Consider the following 25,912-nt stretch of genomic DNA (forward strand, 5'->3'; position numbering starts at 1 on the left):
TTCAAACTCAGCTTCAGTTTATTAGTTGTGTTTCCCTAGACGATGTACAACAGCAGCAGCCCTTATTCCAGGAGCCTGAGGAGGTTGACCTAAAGAATTCTCTCCTTTTGGTTGATTCTCCAGCTTTAGTTAGATTAAGCTAAATTAAATAAATTAAACCCATAGCTTCCAGCTCCCAGGGGGAATCGCAAGTATTAGCTTCTAAAATCCAGTGACCTGCCTAAGCAAAGGACTAAGACAGGCCTGTTGGGATCCCATAGCAGTGAGCCTGGAAGCCTAAGCATCCTTGTCAGTCCCAGGTGGTGGTGTTACAGGTCAGCCCCTGGTGGGGGAAGGCTTTGAAGAGGCCAGCCAGCCTGAAAACCTTTCCTCACTTATCCCCCTTCTCCGCACAGGAGAGTTTTTTCACTCTTAGGCTGTCTCTCCTGGAGTCAGTGTGACTAGGCTGGCCCTTCCACGGTCCCTCTGTACCAGAAAACTACTGGGAAAGTTTGTAAACTCACCACCCTGCCCTCCCAGCTGTGGGGCGGGGTGAAGTCTCTGCATTGGTGGTGAGCGGAGATCACAGATCAGGCTCAGATCCAGAGAAGGGACCGTTTTGGCTCTTGCATCACAAGTAGATTCATTAGCATCTGTGGCTCAGCTCCTGTAGAAAGGTGGCATGTCTGTAAAGTCAGTCCCCCTCACCCAAAAGGATGTCAAACAACACAAATCATACACATTAGAAAAGTAGACAGTATTTTCTCCCATAACCTGTGTAATAATTCAAAGCAACATTCTACCTAGATGGCTGGGAGAACGAAAGGGACATTAGAGTGGTAGAACCCACCCAAACAGAGAGGTGACATATGAGAAAACCACATGTCCTTATCCAAGCAGGTGGCCATGATGGGGAGGACTCTAGAGAGGGTCAGATAAAAGGATTCTCTTCTTGCAGGCGCTTATCAAAGGAATTTGGCATCAGCAAGCTCATCCCAGTCCAAGAGTGTAAGTTCCCTTTTCTGACAACACCCATTCCAGCTCACTCACCAGGAGCCTTGGGGCAGGTTTCTCTCAATAGCAGGAGGATTTAAAACTGATAGTTGAAAACTTTCAGCAAAACTAAAGCAATATCAGTGCAAAAGCTGCTTCAGAGAGTCCAGAAATTATCACCCTCCTGGGATTGCCAGGGTTTGGTGTGTGTAGTTGGCAGAAGACTAGTGCTGGTGAATGGTGCCAGATCAGCAATCGTGGAGACTGAAATCCTTTGCTTATCCCCAGCGTGAGCAGCACTGCAGTAAGCTACCCCCATACACTGGAAAAAGACAGTGTACCTAACCATGACCTGGAAGGACCCTTCTAGAGAGGAATTCAGATTCCATGGCCCAAGCAATCCTTGGCCTTGTATTGTCAACGAGGAGGGCAGATGGGGGGGTGGTTTCTGGGATATAGACATCTATTCACTAGGAACTGGATCTAGTCCCACCAATACATAGTCAATGGTGGCCACTATAGCACCAAACAGTAGCACTCTTCAGTTACTACCAGCCTGGGCTGGATTTGAACCACTGCCTAGAGATGAAAAGCTCCGTATAACCAATTACCAGTCCCCTGGCATCATACATCCCCTCACAGAACTCACGATCCAGGCCATTTGAACTACAGTTCCCAAAGCCTTCCTGGTACCAACATGCTTGAATGTATTCAAGAAAGACAAATGATTGTATGAACCCTCATTGGTGAATTCTGCCTTTCCAGTGTCTGCACCACTACTTATGGCTTTTTATACAATTTTAGTTGTCTATGCAGCTATTCCACATGTCTATATTCAAATACAGGAGACAGCAACATGTCCTTAACTAGCAGCAATTTGTAAAGTCTTGATTTCCATGTTTCACAATATTCTTCAGGGATGTTTTGCTCAGTCCTTGCTCAGCCTCTTCACCGTTCTTCTCCATCATGTAGTATGTCACAGCACACAGCAGCCCCTCACCTGAGAGGATATCAGGAAGGAGGAGGAGGAAGTAAAGCTGACTCCTCCAGAGAACAAACCACATATGAAGAGTGATTGTCAAATGTGTTCATTTTTAAAATACCATCCTGGGAATGGAAACTGTCAGGGAAGCAAACCTGCCAGTTCACCGTATGTGATGCTCTCAGATCAGTACTTCAGCTTCATATGTGGCCTTGCCACTGTGAGGATCCCCACCAGGGACGAGAGGAGGCCACAGAGCCCAATAACTCCTGGGTTGGTTTTGTAGATTCCCAGCTGGTCAAAAGGACTAGAGAGATCGCAAAGGTTCTTCACTGTGTCTAGCAACAAGGGAGGGTGTTTCCTCAGGGTGTGGTACAGCAGGAGGAGAAAAGGCTGCAACCCACCTGCATGGAAACTGAACAGATCCTGATCTTGTTCATCACAATGAGAAGAGTTCTCCTTCCTTGCCTTCTCCCTTTGAGCCTCCTGTTCCATCTGCCAGGAGATCTCATACAAATCCCTGGTCAAATTCATCAGCAGTGAATAGTAATAGCATTTGGTAGCCCAGTTCCGCCACGTCTGCTTGTCAATGTCAGGGATGAGTCCAACACTCTTCACCCACAGGACTGTGTCACAGATGAAATACAGAACACGGTTGAGGTTGGAGGCTGTCAGGCAGAGACGGGGCACCAGGTCTGGTAGCTGGGTAGTTCGCCTGGCTGCTACCATGGCATGCACCATGTTGCCCAGTCTGAACACTGCAAGAGAACCCAGAGAAGTTAGCATGGCTCACTCCCTGTAGGCTGCCATCCAGTTCTGCTTTTCGACAACTAATTGCTCTTCTGGGCCTTGTATATTTAAATATTGTCTTTTCATTTGAGGATAACTTTATATTTGCAGAAGTGAGAGGCTGGCAATAGTAGAGCCATGTATAGTAGACAGATACGATGCAAGCTTCACCCATATAGTTTTGTTGATGCACCTCAATATTCGCCAGCATCCCCTGCCATTCTAGTCCTGGGACATCCACACAGCTCTGCCAATGCCCGCCTGTCTGTCGTGACCTAGAACACCCTCCACTACTCCAGTCCCATTCTGGGGTCTCTTCTGAACGGGAACTACCGATCATGCTAAGTTCTAAGGTGTAAGTGAGAGAGCGATACAGACAGACACTCTGCTGTAACCTGAAGAGGATTTAACCCAGCTTTCTGGAAGGAAGGTGCTAGTGTACCAGTCCCATTGCACCTCTGAGCTACACCCTTTCTAAATTATTCTCGAGGGCTAATGATTCAGTCTGACCAACTCAGAACAACGCCTTTTCTCAGCTGCACATTTTTAGGGGAATTATGCTACAGCTAGTTCCCTGCCTGCAGGTGTCATATTTCAGTTCACAGCACCGATTACAAGTCTGCTTTCACTTACTCCACAGCATTGACTCCATCATGTGTATTTTCAGCAATACTAACCATACAACACAGCAGGTAATAAAGTGAGTGTAATTCTGGGGGGAGAAGGGTGTATCTACAATTCCATGACTACGCAAAATGAGGTCCTGTGATCCAAGGCTGCATGGTAATTTAACTACTTAAGAGCTGGCATAACTGGCATCTGCTTAGCTGGAATAAGCAATACGAACAGGGACCATCCCTCCGGATATGGGGTACTTACATTTACGGCCAGAGCGCATGCTAGATTCCAACTTCTTGAGCTTCATTATCATCATCTCTTTGTCAGCCTTACGCTCTAATAAATAGCTAAGCAACATGCATGTGTGTTGAATGGCTCTGGAATGGAAAAAATGAGGAAAATGGTTGACAGGAGACACAAGGACCATTCGGAGGGGAGAGAGGGGAAGGGGGAGAAAGGAACAATTTCTTCCCAAGTTAGGGACTCCCTATGGACCATACCCATGCGACAGCACTGAGAGGTATAGAGATCACACGATATTACTTGTTAGGGTCAGCACTTTATGACATGAAGTGTAAGAAGCAATGCAAATGCAGCGTGAACATGACAATGGGAGACCATGCATCTGAGCAGCAAGCAGCCAATAGCGGGTTTTGTTGGGCACATTTGGCAATGCAATTGAATACTGCCTGAAACATCCACAGGCAAATACTGCAAAAATGCTAGCTTGCAGCAAGGCTCTGGGTCTATGAAGGGACAAAGCCAGTTTCCCTGACGGATCAAGATGCAGATCATTAGAATTTTTTGTTTTTCCAGAGTCTGTTATTTGTATTGTGTCCTCAGCAATCACTAAGCAGCAATACAGACCCATTGGAATGGGTAGAATATGGAGATACCCCATAAAAGGGGTAAAGCTTCATAAATCACCTAACCCACTGCTGAAACCCAGCCAGCTCTGGGGTGGATCACAGGAGCTGTGTGAGCACACACTAACATTGCACAATTTAGAAGTGGAAGTGAAAATCAATGTCTCCAATTGAATCTAGTAGCTTACAAATGAGTAAAGGAATTGAATTGAAACTGGAGGGAGGTTATACAGGAACAATCAATTAACTTGAGACAGACGGTGGCCGGCCATTGGGACAAACACCCCGCCACCTGGGGAAAGTGCTCAGAGATCACTAATAGCCACAGGAATCGCGGACCTGACTTCTACTTTTCATCCAAAGGCTGGTAGCTCCCTACAGCACAGCACCCCACTGGGGTCAGCACTGACTGGGGGAGCATGCCCCCTACTGAGCCCCACAGCACAGCACCCCCAGCACCACACTGGGGTCAGCACTGACTGGGGGAGCATGCCCCCTACTGAGCCCCACAGCACAGCACCCCCAGCACCGCACTGGGGTCAGCACTGACTGGGGGAGCATGCCCCCTACTGAGCCCCACAGCACAGCACCCCCAGCACCACACTGGGGTCAGCACTGACTGGGGGAGCATGCCCCCTACTGAGCCCCACAGCACAGCACCCCCAGCACCACACTGGGGTCAGCACTGACTGGGGGAGCATGCCCCCTACTGAGCCCCACAGCACAGCACCCCCAGCACCGCACTGGGGTCAGCACTGACGGGGGGACCATGCCCCCTACTGAGCCCCACACACCATAACACCCCGTGGCACCGTGCTGGGGTCAGCACTGACTGGAGGAGTGTGCCCCATACTGAGCTCGCACCCCACAGCACCCTAGCACCGCGCTGGGGTCTCGAGTCAGCACTGACTGGGGGAGCGAGCCCCACCCGGCACCGCGCTGGGGTACTGAGGTCAGGCGCCGAGTCAGGGCTGGCTGCGCGGAGGCCCCGGCAGTGGCTCCCAGCGCTCTCAAGGGAGGCTCAGGTAAACCTGCCGCCCGGCTCGCGGCTGCAGGCGGGACCGGGCAGAGCTGCCGACAGCCCCCGACCGCGGCAGGGGCAGAGCTCAGCCCGAGCCCCCGGCCCCGCTCACCGGAAGAGCCGGTCCCGGCCCTGGGTCTGGTTGGTGAAGTTCACAAACGCCTCCATGCTGCCGCGGGGGGGGAGGGGGAGACCCCCTCAATCTCCTGCCGTGCTCGGGCTCGGGACGCCGCCCGGGACACACAGACAGGCTCCGCCCCGTGGAGCTGGGCCCGGAACCCTCCGCCCTGGGGCTTGTCTCCACCCGGACCGAGATCAGACTGGACCTAGCGCAGCAGTTACCATAGCAACCGATCAACGTTCGATTACAGGTGAGTGAGGGGGAGGGGACTAATCGCGGGGACGTATCCTCAGCAACCCCCCCCCCCGGGAAAGGGGATCCCCTCAGCAACAGCACCCGGGAATGGGGATCCCCTCAGCAGCACCTCCCAGGGAATGGTTATCCCCTAACAGGGGAATGGGGATCCCCTCAGCAACACCCTCCCCAGAAGTGGGGATCTCCTCAGCAACAACCCATCCCCATGAATAGGGATAATTAATTCCAGGAGCCCCCCTGGAAATCCAGTGGCTGGGCCTCCCAGCTTTAAAAATTAAACCTTGTCGTAAGACTCAGCACTTACCCCAGAATCACTTAGTCTTCAGGATCACATCAAAGCCTGCCTCTCATTTATCTATCTCCCCCACTCTCTGTCCCTTGGCATGCCCTTCATTGTAGAAGGTAGCATGGATCCTGATTTGTACCTAAGCAGTTCTAGTTGTTTTGTCTAGGACCTACTATCTGCTCCCAGGCTTGTTTGTGGGGTGGTAAATGGCACCCCTGCAGTTGCCAGCTCACAACACTGGTGGTTCACCCCATTTTCTCTGTATGAGTGGTTGAGTCAAGATGGCCTGCGGTCCCGAGCCAAATAAACCTGTACGGCAAGTGTTTAACTGGTGACATTTTAGAACTCCTCCAGCAGAGTGGAGGAGAGTGGAAAAGCTTATATAACTTGGGGTGTGGGTACAGCTCCCTGTAACTTTTCAGGAAAACGACTCTCTTGTGCTGGATTTTTTTACGCTTGTTTTCAGCCCAAAGGGGAATTTTTGGTACAGTTCCATTTGGCCCTTTCTGAGTTGTGTCAGTAGGAAATGTTTTGTTTTCCAAGTGTTTGTATATTATATTTCTGTGCGCTGATCATTGAGGTAAAGCCCCAAGGCCACCCAACAGGTCTGGAGCATCATTGTGCTAGGCAATGTACAAACATCTAGGAAGTCAGAGGCCCTGTCGGTTAATTTAAGAGCTACTAACTTTCCATAAGCTTAGTTCACAGTGACACAGGCCTTTGACTAGTGCAAAGAAACGTGGTTTAGAAATAAGCAAAGTTTTAAGCAGTTTGAAAAATGTTCCTTTGAAACAAATCATATCTGTGACTTTCTCCAGGCTGGATAAGCAGGGAGACAGGCAAAAACCTGCCTACGTGTATCTTAATCTATGTGTAACACCACACCCAAAACGTGTATAACTAGCTGTGCATTTTAGATGTCTAATCACTTGTGTACTTAACCTGCATATATCCACATGGATGGTACACGCATGGCACAGCACTGAGCTGTACAGGAGACCATGGGGAAAGCAGAAGCGAGTCCTACAAAATAGATATAGTCATTTCTCCATATAAAGATAGGAAGCTTCCTTCTTTGTTATAGCTAGATCCTAAGTATTTATCATCGTTTCCTCCCATTATCTCCAGGATCTATTTACGGTAGGATTTCCTGGGTCTCTCCATCTACTGTGACTACTGTGTAGGGCACCTGTGTTGTCATCACACCAGGGAAGGCAGAAAGATGCCAGTATATATCCGGAAACATCCCCTGGAGATCCCTCCACCTTCTGAAAAGGACTGGATTAAGAAGGATGAGGAAGAAAATTTCTTCCTGCAGGATCCCGATCAAATCTTTGATTCATTGCCTCAGCCTTTCCGGATGATCAATAAACTGGTGACCTTAGTATTCGAGCAGGCCTGGGAAATCATTGAGAAGAGGGAGGCACTCCGAGAGGCACAGACACTGAAGGTCAAGCCCACGTTGTACCTGCCCACAGCTGAATTCCAGGTACCGAGACCCTTCACAGCACAGCTGCCACCTGTCATTACAACAGTTTGTCGAGGCAGTGTCAGTTCAGTTCCTTTTGCTTTCTTCTTCCATTGTCACCCCTCTGCCCATTTAAATTCCCGAGACTCCATTAGCATTTCCCTCACTTTCAGTTTTATTCCACAAGGCTACAGCTCTAAGCTTGCTCATCTGAGAAGTACAGGACATAGCCCATTTCAGAGTCCATCACACCTTCCTGTAAGAGGAAAGGTGGCATTAAATCATGTCAGGCTCACCCTCTGCTTCTCTGAGCCAGACTGACCCTAGCACTTGCTTATTGTGGAGAAGTTGATGAGCCTATTGCTATCGTATGGACAAACTCAACTGTGTTTTAAAAATAATACTTTAGAAATGGTGCAGAGCAACATCGAATGCAGCTGCACGGTGCCCAGGCACTGCATGGGCTTCCTGAGCAGAATGTCTGCATTTGCGCCGCTCTCCCTGTGGGGGTAGCTGGGTGTGGGGAAGCTCTACTGCTGCTGAACGGTGCCTGGAGATTGAAGGCTTCTGTTTATCCTTAGCCCTGGCGGTGGCAGGGCGAGCTTCCCTGGAAGATGTGCCTCACCCTTGATATTGGTGGGATCTTTCTGAGATTGGAGCTAGACTTCATGACCTAGTGAGATCATGGGATTTTGCTGGCAAATGGCTGGTGCAGCTGATCAATCCCCCTGTCAGGGGTGGGAGGGCAGGGTCATGTTCTCTTCTGCTTTGTTTTTCATCTCTGCAGGTGATGGGAAGAGCCAACTGCCTTGCAGCCTCTGGACAGCATGTCTTTGTTGGGCTCTCCACAGGGCTTGCAGTTTTCAACATGCCCAGCTGTAAGCGGGTCTGTGCTTGGGAGTCAGCCAAGCTAGAGATTTGTGCCATCCGTGCCTCCAACCTTGGCAATGAGACCCACCTTCTCGTTACTGTTGATGAGATGGGTAGGTGCCCCATGAGCTTCCTCAAGTCCCACATGGGGAGAACTTTGAGGACAAGCTTGTGCACTATGATGGAATGGAGGTGGTGGGTGGCGGTGGGGAAAGTGGCATCTACTCAGTAGAAAAGAGCTAAAGCAGGATGGAAATAAGCATGACTAACTCATTTCTGAGAGGGTCCTGCAAAAAATGGGGACTAGTCAACAGATTTCAGAGTGGGAGGTGGCCCCATGGCAAGTGCCCTCCCCTGTGGCGCAACAGAGGTTGGTCACATGGGGGAAGCAGTACACTCAGCACCTCTCACATTCTGTAGCAATACCCTGGGCCAGTCAAGGAGTAATGTTGCTGAGCTTCAAGGCGGGGGCTTTCATCCAGCCCTTCCACTTCAGGGACAGTCAGTGTGCTGCAGTGTGGAGGTTCGGATGAGAAGAAAAGATCTGTCAGTTCCATATTGAGTCCAATAGCCCCACCATGATACTAGTGTTTGCAGCAGTCCCAGAAGGGTCCATTGGCTTCTGGTTGAGTCCAACACTAATGAAGTGGGCTTTAGTTCTCTTTCCATTAGAGAGAAGAAAGTTGGATCTGAGCAAATCCCCTTGGAGCACAGGCCATCCCAGGGTGTGCGTGGGGGAGGACGTGTGAAATCCCACGTCCTGGGTGCTGCTGTAACACCCCTAGCAAGACAGATGCATAGATGCTTTCCAAGTTCTGAGCATCGCTGCACTGACCCCAATAGCTGAAAAGTGCATGAAAATGCCTGGGGCTCCCACCCATCTTCCCCTTTCCCATTTGAAGCTCTGTTTCCTTGGGGAGGAGGGCTGGATGCAGGTCTCTCTGCTTATGTCTACACTGCAGCTAGCAGCAAGCCTCCTAGTAAGCAGACAGACCTCACACTAGTGGGGCTCAAGCTAACACTGTGAAAATAGCAGTGTGGATGGGGCAGCAAGAGCAGCAGCTCAGACTAGCCACCCGAGCTCAGCGCCAAGGGGTCGGGTGGGCTTGAACTCGGCCAATAGCCTGAGTTCCCATCTGTGCCACGACGTCCACACCGCTATTTTTAGCGTGCTAGCTGAAGTGGAGCGAGCATAAGTCTCTCTGCCCAGTCTGGGGAGCACACTCCCGCCGCAGTGTGGGTATTCCCTTGGCTGGGGCCATCAGCACTGCTCTGTGTGTCACTAGACAGCACGCTGTGGCTGAGTCTTCTGAGAGCCACAGAAGGCACCTAGTCCTAGTGCTGTTACTGCATCCTCCAAAGGAGCTGAGCTGCACCCCTCACTCTCTTCCCACCCACCTCTCGCCTCTGTTTTTCTCTTCCAGGACTTGCCCGACTCTTTTATTTTTACAGGGACAGCCTGCTGCTCATTAAAGTCCTAAATGAAGTGGTAAGTCCTCTGTGTGTGCCACGGGCACTGAGGCGAAAGCCTCTGTGTAGTAAACAATCATGATTACTAACAGCACTCAGGAAACACACTGCTAAGGGCAACAGCTGGAATGGAGATCAGAGGTCTTGTTAACTGGGTCAATGGTGCATAACTCACCTGCAATCCTCTTTGAACCCATATTATCCCTGGTACAGACCCCAGGTTATGCCCAGAATCTTCTCTGAGATGTCAAAATCCCAGGGGTGCATCAGCATTCAGCAACAAACTAGCTCAACACCAAAGAAGCCTGTCTTCAAATAATGTGGAGTCTGACTCTGGCAGACTGAGCCAGAACGACTCAGAGACAGGGATAGGAGTGCTGGGCTGGAGGGGCTCGGGAAGGGGGCTCTGGGCTGGAAGGGCTCAGGCAGAGGGGTGGAGGGGCTCTGGGCTGGAAGGGCTCAGGTGGAGCGGGGGGTGCTCTGGGCTGGGGGACAGTTTGTACTTGTTTCCCCTCTTTAGCATTTTGAAAAGCCCTTAGCCCTCCCAAGCCACTCACAGGGGGCTGGGCCTTGGGCTACAGCTGCATATCAAGGCTTTGGGGACTCTGGCCACCCAACAGGTTCCTGGCCCCCCTCCCCCTCTGTGCGCTGCACATCTCCTTTGTGACAAACCCCACAGGGCAGCAGGACGTCCCATTGCTGCCATCCCTGGCTTCAGAGCATCCCTCAGGCTGGGCAGCAGGCACACGGACCCTGCAGGCCTGCTCTCTGCAAACACCCCCACTGCCCAAGGCTAGCCTTACAGGGATTACAGACACCCTGGGTGGCCCACGGCCAAAGGCCAGGGGAACGAGCCTTTGCTCAGGCTTCAGGAAGAATGTCTCAGGGCTGAAGACTCCCCACTGAGGACCCAAACCATAGGTGGCTGTAGAGATTCCTGTCCCAGTCTACCCCCTGCCAGTCTGTGCTCTCAGCTCTTTCTGACTTTATCACCTTTGCTCTGCCCATGCCACTGCTTCCTTCTTGCCTTTCTCCCATGCGCCTCTCCCTGCTGGTGCTCGTGGGTGGCTTTCAAGGGTAGCCCAATGCAGAACCCGCTGCACAAAGCCAGTGGAGGCATGACTCTGATGAGGAGTGGAGCTGAAGGAAATGGACACAGCAGTTTAGCCCAATGCGCACACAAAAAGGCACCTCTGGCCACCAGCCCTACCTGAGAACCCTGGGGCACTGTGGGGTGCTGGAGCAAACCCCCAAGAACAAGGGCATCGTCTCCTCCTCCCCTCCTGCTCCCACACCAACCCTCTGCACATGGAACGTTCTTCCCGGACCTGTTCCCAGGGCGCCTGCCTCTTTTCAGTCAAATTCCCGGCTGCATTAGCAATAAGGGCGCACCACGGCAAGCATCACTGTTCCAGCCTTTTCTGATGCCGGCATACCTTTCTTTGGCAGGAAGAGATCAGCAAGAGAAACACCTGTGTGGAGGCAGAGCTCTCCCAGGGGGGCGATTATGCAGGCATCCTGCTGCAAGGCAAGTGCCAGGGGTTTGCAGTGTATCTAATGCTGGCTGCCCTGCTTCAGTGGGTGGGGCCTGCAGCTCATGTAGCTTTGTAAAACTTACTCACCAGTCTAGGGAGCGTCCTCTGGATTCCCCAGTGCTCTCCTGAGTCAACCCAACCTGTCCTTCCAGCCAAGGAGAGCTGACACTGCTCCTGCCTTTCATCTGCCAAAGGCCCAGCAGGGACCCAGCCCCTGCGGCCAGCTAATGGAAGGCAGCTCGCTCTGGGGCTGGTCAGTGGTGCCTCTGGGTCTGCCAGACAGGCCATTCAAAGCAAAGCAGACTCCCTCCTCCTGCTCTAATCACCGACCCCAGCTCCTCAACTCTGTCCCCAGGCCCCACATTTACACTGGGAGCATATGGGCCTGTATACTGAGAGGCTCTCTGCTCTGACACAGGCTGGAGAACTGCACAGAGATGCCCTCCCCAAACCTGCTGCAGCAAACAACCCTCGCCAAAGCACAGGAGTTTCTAGTCACAATTCTAGTCTCAGAGCAGTGAGGGCCACGTGAATCCCCCTTCTGCCCCAGCAGGGTCTCTGTGCCCCACAAAGGGGCTCTGCTGGAACCTTGAGGGCTAGAAAAGCAGAACATGTGACACCCCACAGGCAGCCAATAGAAGACCACTTTGCAACATGACCCAGTGAGTATAGCTACACTCCCTAGATCAGCATCCGTGACGTGGGGCTTGGTGGGGATATGAGCTGGGGGATCCTATATTTGAAAGGGAACCCTAATCCCATTCTTGTGGGTACATAACAGCAGAGTCCTCTTGCCTGAGAAACCTTTTCGCCTCCTTTCCAATTGCTCAATGCAGTTTCCCAATGCAGGCAGCACAGAAGCTTGGCTGGAGATCTACCGATTGCCTAAGGATTCCTGGCTGAAGGAGACAGACCATTCCCAGGCAGCTGCAGCAGTGTCATCTTTCAGGGAGAGGCGGTTCAGCCAGGCGTCGGCGGTACAAAATGTTTTTCTTTCCTACTGAGATATCTTCTGTCTTGTCCTTTCACCTCCATCTCTTTCCATAGCCCTTGTTCTCACAGCTCCACTGGCTGCACCGACCAGGCTGAGTGGGTTTGTCAGCACATTGATGGGGAAGGAAGCGGGGACGTTGTCACCCAACCCACATTTCACAAGCCCCTTATATTGTTGGGCCACTATTGTCACTCACAAGACAAGTTTTCTAAGGAGGTTCCTCTTGATCAGAGGCCATGATTCAATGTGCTCCCCTCCCAATAAGTGTTGCCCCCAACTGGGGAGGGGTCCAGTGCAGGGTGGTTTCTCAGGGAGCCATTTCTACCCCCTAAAATGCCCTTCATACTGGCAGAATGGCCCAAAAGGGCCGTAGTATAACTGAGAATTGGGTGCGGTATCTCCAAGTGAGAGTCAGGGAAGCTGATTCTCCAGTCTGGGCTTCTTTGAATTGGCTTCATTTTTCAGTCCCAGGCCAAAAAGAAGACCTGGCTGTGTGTCAGAGCCCCACTTGCTCAGGTGGAGAAGGGGATGCTCTGGATTACCATGACCAGCTTGTGTGAACTAACCACAGCCTCCTTCTATTTCCTTGGCAGAAAAGTCTGGAACTGCCGGGAGAGGGCTCTGCAGAAACGGTAACCAAGGCCTGAGTGAGAATTTAGCAAGTTCTCCAGGCAGATTATAGATGTTGAGTTGGTGGTTGCACCTTGAACCCCCTGCATCCCAGCTCTTGGGGAAGAGCGCCAGGAATCTGGGACACATTCTTTGTTCTAAGCATCCAGTGGATCTATTCCAGTGTTCACCTGGGCTAGTCCCCTCCAGACCCCAGATCAGCAGAGGCTGGCCTTGCCATTTAACAGGAGCTGCTGTTCAGCACTGATAGACCAGCTCCCCACCCCCAATGGCTCAGACCCAAGGCAAATGAACACCTAACATTCCCCTCTCTACTGCGCCAAGTACTCATATCAAGAACTTCCCTTCCCCCTTGCATACACCTAGGTATTCAGTCTCACTAATCCACATGCAGGTACCTAGCCACGTCTCTGTGCAAGGACCAGTGCTGAGGGCAGGAAGCTAATCATAGAATATCAGGGTTGGAAGGGACCTCATCTAGTCCAACCCCCTGCTCAAAGCAGTACCCTGATGCTGTCCTCCTGCTTGTGGCAAGTGTCCGATTCCCCATTCCCAACCAAGCAGAGGGGATTCTACCCTGTCACAGGTACCTTGAAGCCCACATTGGTTCTTGTATTCAGCAGCAATCTGAGTATCCCTGACCCCTGGTTCTCTCTCATTGGAGCTTGAAGACATCACATGCTGTTACCAGGACCATTCTGCATCCAGGGACCTTTGGGGAGGGATCCCTAATGGTAGCTAGGCAGAGATGAAAGTACGCCAGTCCGGTCCGGCGTACTGCAGCAGCCGGAGCCCAGGGCCCTTTAAATCTCCTCCTGAGCCCCGCTGCTGGAGCCCTGGGGTAGCAGCGGCAGGGCTCTGGCAGTGATTTAAAGGGCCCGGGGCTCCGACCACTACGGGGAGCCCTGGCCCTTTAAAGTGCCACCCGAGCCCTGCCACTGCTACCCCGGGGCTCTGGCATTGGGGCTCGGGCGGTGTTTTAAAGGGCCAGGGGCTTCCTGCAGTGGCCAGAGCCCTGCCGCTGCTACCCCGGGGCTCAGGCAGCAGGGCTCGGGCAGCGATTTAAAGGGCCCGGGGCTCCCCGCCACCGGAGCCCCAGGCCTTTTAAATCGCCACACTAGCCTGGCTGCCGGAACCTCGGGGTAGTGGCGGCAGGGCTCCGTTGGCAATTTAAAGGGCCCAGAACTCCGCTGCGGTAGCGGTGGCCAGAGCTCCGGGCCCTTTAAATTGCCCCTGAGCACCGGGGTCCCAGCCGCCTCTGCAGCTGGTAGCTCGGGGGTGATTTAAAGGCCCCGGGGCTCCCAGCCGCAGTCAGAGCCCCAGGGCCTTTAAATCTTGATTTAAAGACCCCGCCTCTTCTGGTTGAGGCCACGCCCCTGCTCAGGACTCCAGCGTACCGGTAAGTCCTTTAACTTACTTTCACCTCTGTAGTTAGGGTACCCTAAAGGGTAAGGTATTTGGAACACTGGGTGATGGGGCATCTGGGGAAGAGCTGAGGGTGGAGCGCTAATGAAAGCAGGATCCCATAGGGCAGTGCGTGTTTCCCTTCTGATGGAAGCCATGCTCTGGCTCCATCCCTCAGGCCGGTGGGGCATGGCCTGCGTCGTGCACCCAGTGATAGGGGAGCAGCATGCTGGAAGGGGAGAGTTGCGAACCCTTCCTGGGAGGAAGGTTTGAGATTCCAGGGAACAATTTTGCAGATTTCAGCTGTGACAACTTTGTTGTTGGTAGCATGAGACAGCACAGGCCACAGAGCAGCTCCTGGACATGCCGGTGCTCAGGGTGGCTGTCTCTTCCGTTGTAGGAATCACCCATGTCTGCAAACAGAGTTGAAACTAAGCTGAGTCCTCCAGTGCTGCTGCTGAAGGTCAGATCGCCCAAACCTCTGACAGGTCAGGCCCCTTCTCTTGGGACCTTTGTTTTTGGTGGGGAAGTAGGAATTTACTCAAGTCTGGTTAAGTAATAAGGGTTGTGCCTCTCTGCATATCAGTCTCTCTCTTTGGGTGCTTGCATGTGTCTGTCTCTGTGTGTTTGTGTTTCTCTGAGTGGCTGGATAGCAACATAACGATAAAAAATTACAGTAAAATGCCCACTGGCCCCACCTTGCCTGTGGCTCATCTCTGATCCTGGAGTGGGACTTGCTGCTTACTCCGCTATTAGTATCCCAGCTGCATTAGTGATGCATCACCTCTATTAATGATTATTATGTATATTACACTGGTGCCCAAAGGTCCCACCCGTGACCAAGGTTCTATGGCAGTGGGGTGCAGCGCACACACATGCAGATACAATCCCCCTACGATCTCTTCCTCACTGCCTGCTCTTAGTGGCCTTTCCTCTCCTCCACTCGTATTCTTACCAACAGCAGTGCCAAACCCAGCCTGTCTGTCTGAGCCCACATGATCCCTATCCAATACCAGCTATACAGGGGTAGAGCAGCTGATCAGAGAGAAAAGCACAGAGGGAGGCAGCCTGGGATTTGGGTCCCTTCCCCTGAGATAAGTGAGGCAGAAAGCAGCCACCATTGCTATTGTAAAAGGAGCTGGCTCCTGGCCAGGGACCTGGGCCTTATGCTAGGTCAAAGGCCTGGGAGAGGTGGTTCCATCCAAAGGAGGAGAATGGTATGACCCTACATGAAAGGGGAAGGGTTACCCCTTCCCCAAGAGCTTTCCTAGATCTCAATGGATTCTGCTTCTTCTGGGGTTCTCTCTCTCCACCCCCCCCCTTGGTGTTTACCATCCAGGAAGCACTTTTAAAAGCCCTTTGGAGGCCCTGATGAAGATTGATGATGGCAGTGTGATCGGCTTGGGACAGAATCACATGATCAAAGACTACCAATGGGAACAGCAGGACGCAATCTTTCGCCGCACCTTCCAAAAGCATCTGGAGAGAGAAAGTGAGCCTGACAGCAAGGAGGAGAAACCCAGGTGAGAGGGATGCAGGAGTGCAGCTCCACCCCTTGCATGCTGGCATTTCAGCCCAGGGATTCATAGGAGTTGCCATCACACACCGCCATCTCCAGGGCATTTCCCAACTGTTACTCTGAACCGTGGCCCAAGAAGTTGGCTCCCTGGTCCCAAGCCATGAGGGTATGGCCATAGCCACTCCCGATCATGTTGAATTGCTCTGTTTATCAAGGTATTTCCATAGCATGTATTTATTATCCCTTCCTTTCTCAGCCATGCTGTGTTTCATTTTCTCCTGCCTGGCCGGATACTGCAGATCAGATCTGAAATCAAAGCACAGCCAGGTAATATAAAGCAGATAGACAAATGCATAATTAACCAGTGGAACTCACTGCTGCAGGATATTGAATTTCAAACTAGATCAGGCATTGTTATGACAAAGAATAGCATCTGCAAAGACATAAGCTAGGATGAAAATGATAAGGGCTATCAATCCTCATGCACTAGGCATATGCAAAATGCCAGTTGGATTTGTAAGAACTTGCCCCGTAGTATATTACTGCACAAGTGAAGATTTATATCCTCCTCTGCAGCATCTGACATTGGTCACCTTGGGAGGGATGATGCGGGACTAGATGGATGACTGGCTACTTTTCTGTGGTTCTAACCAAAGCAGGGTAAAGTGGGCACTGCCATAGGCCAGGAAGTACTGTGAGTGGGCCAGGGGCAACAAGTGTCATTGCTTACTGCCTTCCGCCAGTTCATGATTCAGCAGTGAAGCTCTCTGTCCATGTCTAGCCATCTTTGTTTATAATTCAGCAGCCACAGAAACTGCTGCAATGGATGTTCCCAGTCAGTGATGTATGGAGAGCTGGCTCTCTTTCTTCTTCCCAGAAGAGAGAAACAGGGTGGGGATGGGAGGAAGAGAAGAGCAGAAGGTACCCATGAAGTTAATTGTCCCTCATGAAGAAAAGTTCTTATTGCACTAGAGAAGCCTAGTAACAGGTTGACGACTCACCCTGCGGCACCTCCTGCTGGTCATCCAAGGAATTGGCGCTCCAGTCTTTGGAGTGCCCTCTGCAGGCCCAAGTCTTGCCTATTACTGACCCTGTGTCCCTCCCAGACCCTGGTGCCCCTTTCCCTTGGGTGCTCACTGGGGCAGACTGCAGTGTACATACCATTCATTACTGGCAAAGGGAGGTTTGGACCTGCTGCCTTTGTCTACCTCAGGCTACCCCTCTGTAGCCCTAGTACCTGTTCTGGCCTTTAGCAAGGCCTGCAGCCTGGGGGTTCCCCAGGCTGGAGTGCCCCAGCTCCTCTCACCTTTCCCCAGCTCTGCTCCACTCTAGGTACCTTCCTCAGCTTCTAGGCAGTCAGGCCCTTCTCCCTCAAGAGGGAGAGTCCTCTCAGCTTCTGGCTTCACTGGCCTTTATAGGGCCAGCTATGGTCTGATTGGGGCGTGGCCACAGCTGTGGCTGTTTCCCCAATCAGCCAAGGCTTGCTGCTCTCCCGAGCAGCAGCCCTCACGCAGCCTCCGCCCTGTTCCTGGGGCTGATTTCAAGCCCTTCAGGGCAGGAGCAGGTGACCACCCCGCTACAAGCCCCAAATCCATAAATGCTTTCCCCTGGTACTCTATCAGATGGATGCTCTGGGTTTGCGAATGACAGAGAGGCAGGGCCAGGTGATGGGAAATGGGAGGGGAGGTCTCCTGAGTCAATCTCCCTGTTAATATGTGGCTCCCACTGTGAACACATTTGAGAACACCCCGTGCTACTGACTGGTTGAGTCACTGTGACAGCTTGGCTGCTGTGGAATTCTGGGATGCAGTGAAAGAAACAGCCTTCCTCTCGCTGAACCAACTGGTGTCACCAGCATTTTAACCAGCAGCTCCCGTCCTCAGGCAGGTCAGCAAGTGGCACCAGCGCTTTAGCCTACCATCTTTGTGCCAACGTCTCATCACTCAAGCCAGCTGTGTGGCCCAGGCCCCAAGGAAGTTGTCATAGGTCGGGTGCCTGCTGCTCCCAGTATATGCTGGCACTGGGGGCATGGCTGTTGAAGGCAGAGCGACATAGTTCGCACACCATTGCACAGCAAATTTCTCTCTCCAAACACTTCTATGTGCCCAGTCATTGATTGGGTTTCCTGCTGCCTGGACCACCTCTTGTAATGGGGACTGCCATGGGTGGGGGAGAAGCTAGTGGGGGAGGGGCTGACATAGGCAGTCAGAACAGACAGGCAGGTAAAAAATATCACCAGGAATAAGAACTTTTGTTCTATTTCTGGCTCTGAATGAGCAACTCCAAGGGATGCGGAGCCCAGACAAGTTTCTCCAGTGGGCTGATGCAGCTGGCACAGGAGACTTCTCTGTGTAGCTCGGATTCCCTCAACCCAGGCTTTCGAGCTGCCCACTCCCCTCTCCTTTCTCTGATCTCCTCTTCCAGACTTGCCCACTGGCATCAGTGTGCATTGGAATGGAAGCCACAATCTCTGCCTGTATTTACTCACTCGGCCATCAAAGGAGAAAATGGGTAAGAAGCGAAAGGAATGGGGGGCAGGAGGGTACTTATTTTCAGACTGCTGCTGTAGATTTAAAAAGAAATTGGTTTGTACTAAAAGGCTTTTCCCTTTAACCCTGCACTGGCAGGAGATCTTCTGACCTTTCTCAATAGGGCCCCCCTAGGATCTTCCTGATCCGAGAAGGGCCCCCACTGTCAGGCTGACATTTCCCAGAGGGCATGGCCGCTGACCTTTGCCATACCTTTTGCCCTGGTAGGGCACTGTGTATTTGTCCCCATGGAGCTCAGTCTCCCACAGCCTCAGCATTTCTGAGTCAGTAATTCACAGCAACCAGCAGTGAGCTCACAGCAGGGAGGGAAACTGGGGCTGACCTGAGAGTGCTTCCACCCTGCCCAGGTATGAGGAAGAAGCTTAAGGGCTAAAAGTCTAATGACACCAGGAAGGGGATTGTTCTCCCAGACAAGCTGGGATGGGAACCCTGTAAAGGCAGCATCCTTAGCCCCATGGCTGGGGGGCAGGGAGTACTTTATTTCACTCTCCGTTGGCCAATGCTGAGAGGGGGCTGAGCCAGCTTTCCTTAGCGAGAAGAAGTAAGACATAGGAGAGGAGAGGAACTGGCCCCATGGCTCACATTTCTCCATTAGGCCAGGGTGGCAGTTGGATGGTGAGGATTTCCAGATGGACAGTGTCCCAAGTGAGGCTACTACAGCAGGCGGCTCGTGACCTGCACCCATTGTACTCAGCCCAAGAAGGCTAACACACACCAGAGGCTGATGTGGGTGGGGGGGACTCCCCATCTCCCTGAAGATGAGGCTCAGCTGTTCAGAGGCCATGCTTCTCCCTCCAGATGCTGAGCTAAAACCTGACACTGTCTGGCCATGTGCCGCTCCAATCACCTGCTCAGCTGTCACCTCCTGCTCCTCTTACATGGCTCTGGCATGTGAAGATGGGACGATAACGGTGTGGGACAGATGTCTAGGTGAGCTCTCCCATTGCTGGAATTGATGGGTACCTGTGGGAGGCTGACAGGGGGATTTTCTCCCTAGGACTTGGGGGTCTGGATGTGCCAGCTGGGGATCACAAAGGGGTTTTCAAGAACATTTTCCAAAAAACCCTGCAGGCTCACTGGTTCCCTAGCAACAGGTGGCCAAACATCCCAGGTGCCTTAGCTGAGAAGCAGAGTCTCTCATGTCACATGGCCTGAGTTTTCAGGGGCCAGTTCCAGTTCTGACAGAACTATCCCCTGTTCTGCAAGAGGACAGTGAAATCAAAATGTCTTTGGGGCTGGCCGACAGTTATGTTTGCAGCAGCTAAGGCTATAAGTGCCCTGCATGAATGTTTTTGGGACATTCCCCCCTTCGGACAACATAGCCTCAGGCTATTTGTGGGACTGAAGCAGTGTCACCACATCATGACCTTACGATTCACCATGACAGGTTCACAGCATCACTGGGCTGTGATGCAATGACTGTCCCAGAGCAAAATTCAAGAGCGTGCCCTACTCTGTACTTGGGCCGGTCCTGTGACTGCACCGGGGCAGGCCACAGTCCCACCCAAATCCATTGGTGATGCAGTGTCAGCACACTGTGATACTGCACCGCCACATGGCAACATAAAGATGGGGTCCCTCAGGCCAAAGCTGAGAAGGTGGCAACCCTTCCATGCTGCGCCATAGCCAGGAGGGCTGCAGGCAAAATGAGCCCAAAACAGAACCTGGCCCAGTTCCTAGCCAAGCCAGTAAGATGGAGCTATGCTCGACTTCCCTCCCATACAAGTCACTAGCTCTCTATGGTACTAACAGAGGTGCCCATTAGTTCAGCATGGGTGGGGTGAAACCATGCTGAGCTTCCCTCACATGGAGGTCACCTCCTTGGTGCCAGGCTGAGTCTCTCTCAGGTGGAGGCCAGATTCAGTGCTGGCCCCTGTATCTCCAAATCGCTGTTTGTTTCTGACTGTTGGGTGCTTGTGCCTTTCCCAGGATTCCCACTAGCTGTGACTGCCCTTCCAGAGGGATGTCTCAGCCGCACCATCCACTTCCTGCAGACATCTACAGCCCCAAGGGACCAGCTGCCTAGGCCCAAAGTGCAGCTTTTGGTGCTGTGTACGGATGGGTCTCTCCACCTGGTTACAGTATCAGGGCCCAGAGAGTCCAGGACTGTGCTCCTGGCAGACAGGTGAGGTGGGTTCTGCTAGGCCATAGGGAGGTTGGTCACAGGCCAGATCAGTTGTCTCAGTGGCATGGTGGGGGTTCCCCTTCGCTAGAAGGGAGTTGCGAACACTTCCCCTCCCCTTGGGAGACCCCACCACTGTCTAGGGAGGTGGGAATCCACCCAGCAAACTCTCCCACCCCATTATCAGTACCAAACACTCAACCTTAGCAGCAACACTTTGCAGTCACTTTGTTTAGCAATACACAATCACAGTCCTTCAGGCATGGATCGGGGCATCTCCTTCCCTCTGACCTCTGGCTGATGCACAGTGCGACACGGGCTCATGAGCCCACAGGCTCAGGCTGCCCTTTGGCTTGTCCCTACAGCCCTGCCTGGAGCCATATCTCAGCCAGCATTGTCCCTGCAGTAGCCACCACAAGGTGTTGCTGGTGCCTGCTCGGTCTTCTTCCAGGAGAGCTTGGAACAGAAGTTGGGGTGGAATTCCCTGCCTTGTGCCTGCCCAACTCCCGTTTGCTTGTGCTCCTGCCGATCAGAGCTTCGAGGGTAGGGCCAGCTCCCAGTTTGCTGATCTCAGTAGGGCAGCATTTGGCCTAAATCCCCCATGAACCCCTGCATCATGCACTGCAGCTCTCGCTCTCCTGGTTCCTCAAAGCGCTAGGTCTGCTCCCAAGCAGCTTCCTAAGGGTGGGTTTATTTTACAGGTCCGAGGACCCAGATCAGACCATCAGCGCAGTAGCACCGATTCCAGCCTTACCTGGTGCAGTGAGTGTTGCAAGTCACCCCCTCTAGGGCCCTGTGTCCTCTGAAGAGCATGACAGTGCAGTAGGGCCTGGGGGGCACAACACTAGCAGCTGGCCTGAGTCACCAAGTGCTGAGGTGAGGGCTGAGTGGCAGGAAATCCCAGACTTTGGAGGTGTGGAGAGGTCACAAGGCAAGTCCAGCCCACCCAGTTATAAACTCCAGGGGGAAAGTGGAACCCTGTGACCAGTAGAGATGGACAGCCATTTCAAAACAAGCACAAGGACCTTGTGGAAAATAAAAGAGTTAAAAGCATCTGGCTGGAGCCAGCCCTAGTGCAGCAATCGCTGAGCAAACTGCGCTTTGCTGTTCACCTCAATCCTGACCCACAGCATTTCTGCTATTGCAGCCCTGGGTTCTCCACACAGCTCTGGCCCATGCACCTCATTTCCAGTCTGCAGGGTTCCTGCATCCTGCTAAGGCTTTCAGGGCTTTCTCCTGCCCCAGTCCCAGCCAAGGGAAATGGGAATGGCCCTGCAAATGCTCTCCCTGCAGCTTCTGTGCCCTGTTGCTCTTTCAGGTGCTGGTGTTCTCCTGGAATGGCACAGTGTGCCTCACAGACACTGCCACGCCACAGACTGTTTGCCACTTCATCACCCCACCCTCTCACACAGTAGCATCCCCCTGGCAACCGGTGTTTACCGTGGATACCACTAACCAATGCCTGCTCCTCCGAGGTAGGGAGTCTGACACAGAAGGGAACGGGTGGCGGGAACTACCTGCTACCATGCACTCCTGTCACAGGTGGGAGGGGGAAGGGAGCCCTGGGTCTCCAGCTCCTGCCAAGGAGTTTCAAGTTAGCAAGTCCCAGGAGATAGAAGGGTCAACTCACAATATGAAATGGGGGTGGGGTTTCCCCGTGTGGCTGCCAGATCTGCACAACCTGCCCCAGACACTAGGCCGATTAGCATTGCTGTGCGGCATCTGTGCACTGGTATCTGCAGGCTGGCCCCACTGAAAGCTGCTCACAGGTCGTACGCTGGCCTTTCAATGCCTCCTACTGGTGAGAGGCAGCAGGACTTGTATGGGGAAGCAGGGACTGAAAGCTTTAAACATCATTGCTTGGGCCCTGGGGACTGCAGTGTGCGTGCCATGCTGCAATTGCTGTACAGGCTGAATTGGGCCAAGGTAACAGACTTAGTAGACTGGCTGCCTCCCCTTTCCCTGAAGCTGGTCTCCTGGAGAAGAGGGCACTGGAAATGCTGGTTTTGCTAGGATGAAACAGCAGCCCTGGGGCTGAATTTTTGGTTGACTTTGAGTGCTTGTATCGTTCCCCATCAGCTGGTGCAGGGGTCCTCAGCCTTACTCATAGGGTGGGTAACATACTAGTTGAGGGAATGTTTTCTAGACATCTCCCATCCTACTTGCCATCAGTTGGTTCCTGTTAGCCATCACCTGGCCCCTCCCATTTGTGATCCTAGAACATCCCTTCTGGTAGTTTCTCAGGTAGCCCACTGCTGCAAGTAACACTGGGAAAGTATTGATGTATTAGTAGCTTCTCCAGGGTGATGTAGCAGCTGGGAACACGGGGCAGGAGGAGCCAGCACCATGTGCATAGCCAGCTCTCTGCAAGCCCCAGCAGGTGCTGTGCAGGCCATGATGCAAGAACATCCATGCTGGTGGATTTCTAACAGAGCCCACGCCAGATCTTGGCCTGTGTGGCCAGCTGGTGGCTCAGGACTGTTTGGTCATTCATGGTGATCGCCGCTCTAAATGAGGCCATTCGCTTCTTCCCCAGCTGAGTAGCTTGACATCAGAGCAGCCTTGAGAACAGTGTACGCAGATTGGTGCAGCCAGCTCTATGGTGGCCTTGGGTCACTCTTGGCCCCTTATGATGGTTCTGCAGAATGTGCATCCTACTGAGATACCCTGTCCTCTCTTCTCTGGCACACAGGTGATGAACAGCAGCAGCAGGCTGGTCCCCCGACACAGACCAAAGACAATCAAAGCTCCATCTTCCTTTTTTATTTTGATTCCTACCAGTCCATGGAGGTTTTCCCAGCAGTACCGGAGCCGCCTCCTGACTCCTTGCAGCACCTGCCATGGGACGAGAGATGTGACATTTTCCTCCGTGACAGGTAAGCTTTTCCCACCAGGAAGTCTGGAGCGTTGGAAGCTGGGACTTGGCTCACCCTCCTGGTAGGGCAGGTGCCACCCTAGAGCACAAAGGGCCCAGTGAGATTTCAGAATGGCCTGAGGCAGGATTGTCACTTCAGGCAGCTGGTATGATTTGTTCTTGTGTATCACTGGGGTGAGACTGGAGTAAACTCTGGGCTATACAGGGGGAGCTGGGTCTCTGCCAAAGAGCAGACAGACTCCACCTCAAGCAGCCAGCTCTGCTCCTGGGGACACTGCTCCGGCCACAGCAAGGGAGAGATTGTGGATCTCTCCAGATGATTCTGTTTCCCCATGCACACAATTGCAGGGCAGACTCCTCCTTCATTGAACATACACGGTAGGTTTCTCTGCTTGAATAGGAACTATTGCATCTTTGATGCAGGAATTCCACCTGCGAGGCAGAGACTTTGCTCTCTCATATTGTCACTAGATGGCAGTGTTGCATCGCTTACTGGATGACCTGTGTCTTGAGCTGTTACTTTTGAGAGCCTGTCTGATCCCAGTCAATGGGAATCCTTCCATTGACTTCAGTGGGCTTTGGATCAGGCCTTAAGTTTGAGAGGCTGAAGCTAGGGTTACCATATTTTGTGCCTCCAAATGGAGGACACTCCAGGGCCCCGGCCCCGCCCCCCGGCCCCGCCCACACCCCAACCCCGCCCCTTCCCCAAAGTCTCTGCCCCCTCCCCTGCTTCCCGCGAACATTTAATTCGCGGGAAGCCTGAAGCAGGTAAGGGGGAGTGTGGGGGGAGGAGGCGCGGCCCAGGCTGGCCCCCCGGCGGCTCCAGCCTGGGTCGGCTCGGGCCCTGGGGTGCCAGCCCCGGCCGACCACCCCCGGCCCGCCCAGCACTGCCGGCCCCCGGCGGCCCGGCGCACCCCCCGGCTCCCGGCCCCGCGGCCCAGCGGACCCCCCGGCTCCCGGCCCTGCGGACCCCGCGGCCCAGCGGACCTCCCGGCCCCGCGGGCCCGGACCGGCTCCCGGCCCCGCGGACCCCCCGGCCCAGCGGACCCCGCGGCCCAAAGGACCCCCCCGGCTCCCGGCCCAAAGGACCCCCCCGGCTCCCGGCCCAGCGGGCCCGGCCCGGCCCCGCGGCCCAGCGGATCCCCCCGGCCCCGCGGACCCCCTGGCTCCCGGCCCCGCGGACCCCGCGGCCCAGCGGACCTCCCGGCCCCGCGGGCCCGGCCCGGCCCCGCGGGCCAGCGGACCCCCGGCCCTGCGGCCCAGCGGACCCCCCGGCCCGGCCCCGCACCGGCCCCGGCCAAAGAGGCCCCGGCCGAGCCCTCCCGATTTTTCCGGACATGTCCGGCTTTTGGGGATTTCCCCCCGGACGGGGATTTGAGCCCCCAAAAGCCGGACATGTCCGGGAAAATCCGGACGTATGGTAACCCTACTGAAGCCTAGCGGGGGGGAGGGGGGGGCAAAATGGCCTAGCAGGTTTCTGTTGCCTAGCACCTTTCTCTCTTCTCCTTCTAGGCCTAAGCCAGGGGAATGGCAGGTAGCGCAGGGCACAGAGAGTCTTTCATCTCTATAGCACCAGCTCAGGAATGCCTTCCCTCCCCATAGATCTGTCCCAAGGAAAAGCCTTTCCAGCTTGCAGCTTTCTACTATGAAAATTGGGGACCCCCTTAGCCCATTGCTCTGACAGTCAGAGCTCAAATCACCAACCCATAGAAGTTCAGGTCTGTAGCAGACCTTAGCTTAGTCCACAGCAGGTACACATGCAGCACCCTGATTTGTGCTCACACAGGCTATCAGATGAGAGCACAAATGTGTGGGGGGGGAGCAGGTTGGCTGCTGACACTCTGGTCTATAGCAGCCCATCTCCGTGTCCTGAATGGCATGTGAAGAGGTGTCTGGCTGTTCTAGATCTCGATCTGCGCTGGAGGGTGGTGGTGAATTTGCACGGATTTATTTTTAATTGGTTCGGTAGAGCCCAGAGGGCTCAAGGATGGGGAAAAACCAAAGTCTGAGCCCCTGCATTCTCTTTGTTAGGCTGCAGCGCCTGCCAGGAGTCAGCCAGCAGGTACCCAAGTGCTGGAGCCAGCTGCGGAAGCATGCAGCCGCCCTGCAGAGGGAGAGCCGGAAGAAGTGATGGGGGCAGGAGGAGCTATAGTTCAGATCAACCTCGCAGCCCTGGGTTGGCACTAGGCCCACAAGCCTGGCCCAGCATTGGCATTTTAACTGCAGACTATTTATTTTAACTGACTCATCTCCACCTCAAGGCAGCTCATCCCACTGACTGACTTCCCCCACTCTAACCCAAGCCCACCGATCAGCCCATGCCAGCAGGGAGCAGCTCCTCCTCTCCTCATTCACCAAGGATACTTGCACCATATTTGGGGGGGCATTCTGATAGCAGTGTCTGCTCATCACAGGGAGGGACCCAGCAGCCCAAGCAGTTGAGCTAGAGAACGTGCAGCGCAGCTTTGAGTCCCCCACGGACGTGGAAAGTCCGAGCCTAAGCAGAAGCTTCGTGAATGCAGTTGGGTCCATGTCTCTCCCTTTCAGTAAAGGCCTTCACACTGTT

At 53.5% G+C, this 25,912-nt stretch overlaps 2 protein-coding genes across 3 annotated transcripts; one reads left to right on the top strand and one right to left on the bottom strand.

The window, feature by feature from the left end:
• Nucleotides 1-5,501, bottom strand: PEX11A (peroxisomal biogenesis factor 11 alpha). The gene is made up of 3 exons (XM_005301688.5): nucleotides 5,361-5,501; nucleotides 3,623-3,738; nucleotides 1-2,712 (listed from the first exon to the last, which is right to left on the bottom strand). The coding sequence occupies exons 1-3, from the start codon at nucleotides 5,414-5,416 to the stop codon at nucleotides 2,141-2,143; spliced, it is 744 nt and encodes a 247-aa protein (XP_005301745.2). The 5' UTR covers nucleotides 5,417-5,501; the 3' UTR covers nucleotides 1-2,140.
• WDR93 (WD repeat domain 93) lies at nucleotides 5,490-25,912 on the top strand. Of its 2 annotated transcripts, XM_065559305.1 has the most exons (17): nucleotides 5,490-5,619; nucleotides 7,039-7,399; nucleotides 8,166-8,361; nucleotides 9,673-9,737; nucleotides 11,168-11,250; nucleotides 12,107-12,230; nucleotides 12,841-12,879; nucleotides 14,682-14,769; nucleotides 15,621-15,804; nucleotides 16,057-16,127; nucleotides 18,225-18,311; nucleotides 19,148-19,279; nucleotides 20,279-20,474; nucleotides 21,173-21,233; nucleotides 21,790-21,946; nucleotides 23,164-23,347; nucleotides 25,378-25,912. In XM_065559305.1, the coding sequence occupies exons 2-17, from the start codon at nucleotides 7,133-7,135 to the stop codon at nucleotides 25,475-25,477; spliced, it is 2,034 nt and encodes a 677-aa protein (XP_065415377.1). In that variant the 5' UTR covers nucleotides 5,490-5,619; nucleotides 7,039-7,132; the 3' UTR covers nucleotides 25,478-25,912. The 2 variants fall into 2 exon arrangements, with proteins under 2 accessions (XP_065415377.1, XP_065415378.1); XM_065559306.1 differs by lacking the exon at nucleotides 18,225-18,311.

This window comes from Chrysemys picta, chromosome 10 (assembly GCF_011386835.1).
Source record: "Chrysemys picta bellii isolate R12L10 chromosome 10, ASM1138683v2, whole genome shotgun sequence".
Classification (NCBI taxonomy): domain Eukaryota; kingdom Metazoa; phylum Chordata; order Testudines; family Emydidae; genus Chrysemys; species Chrysemys picta.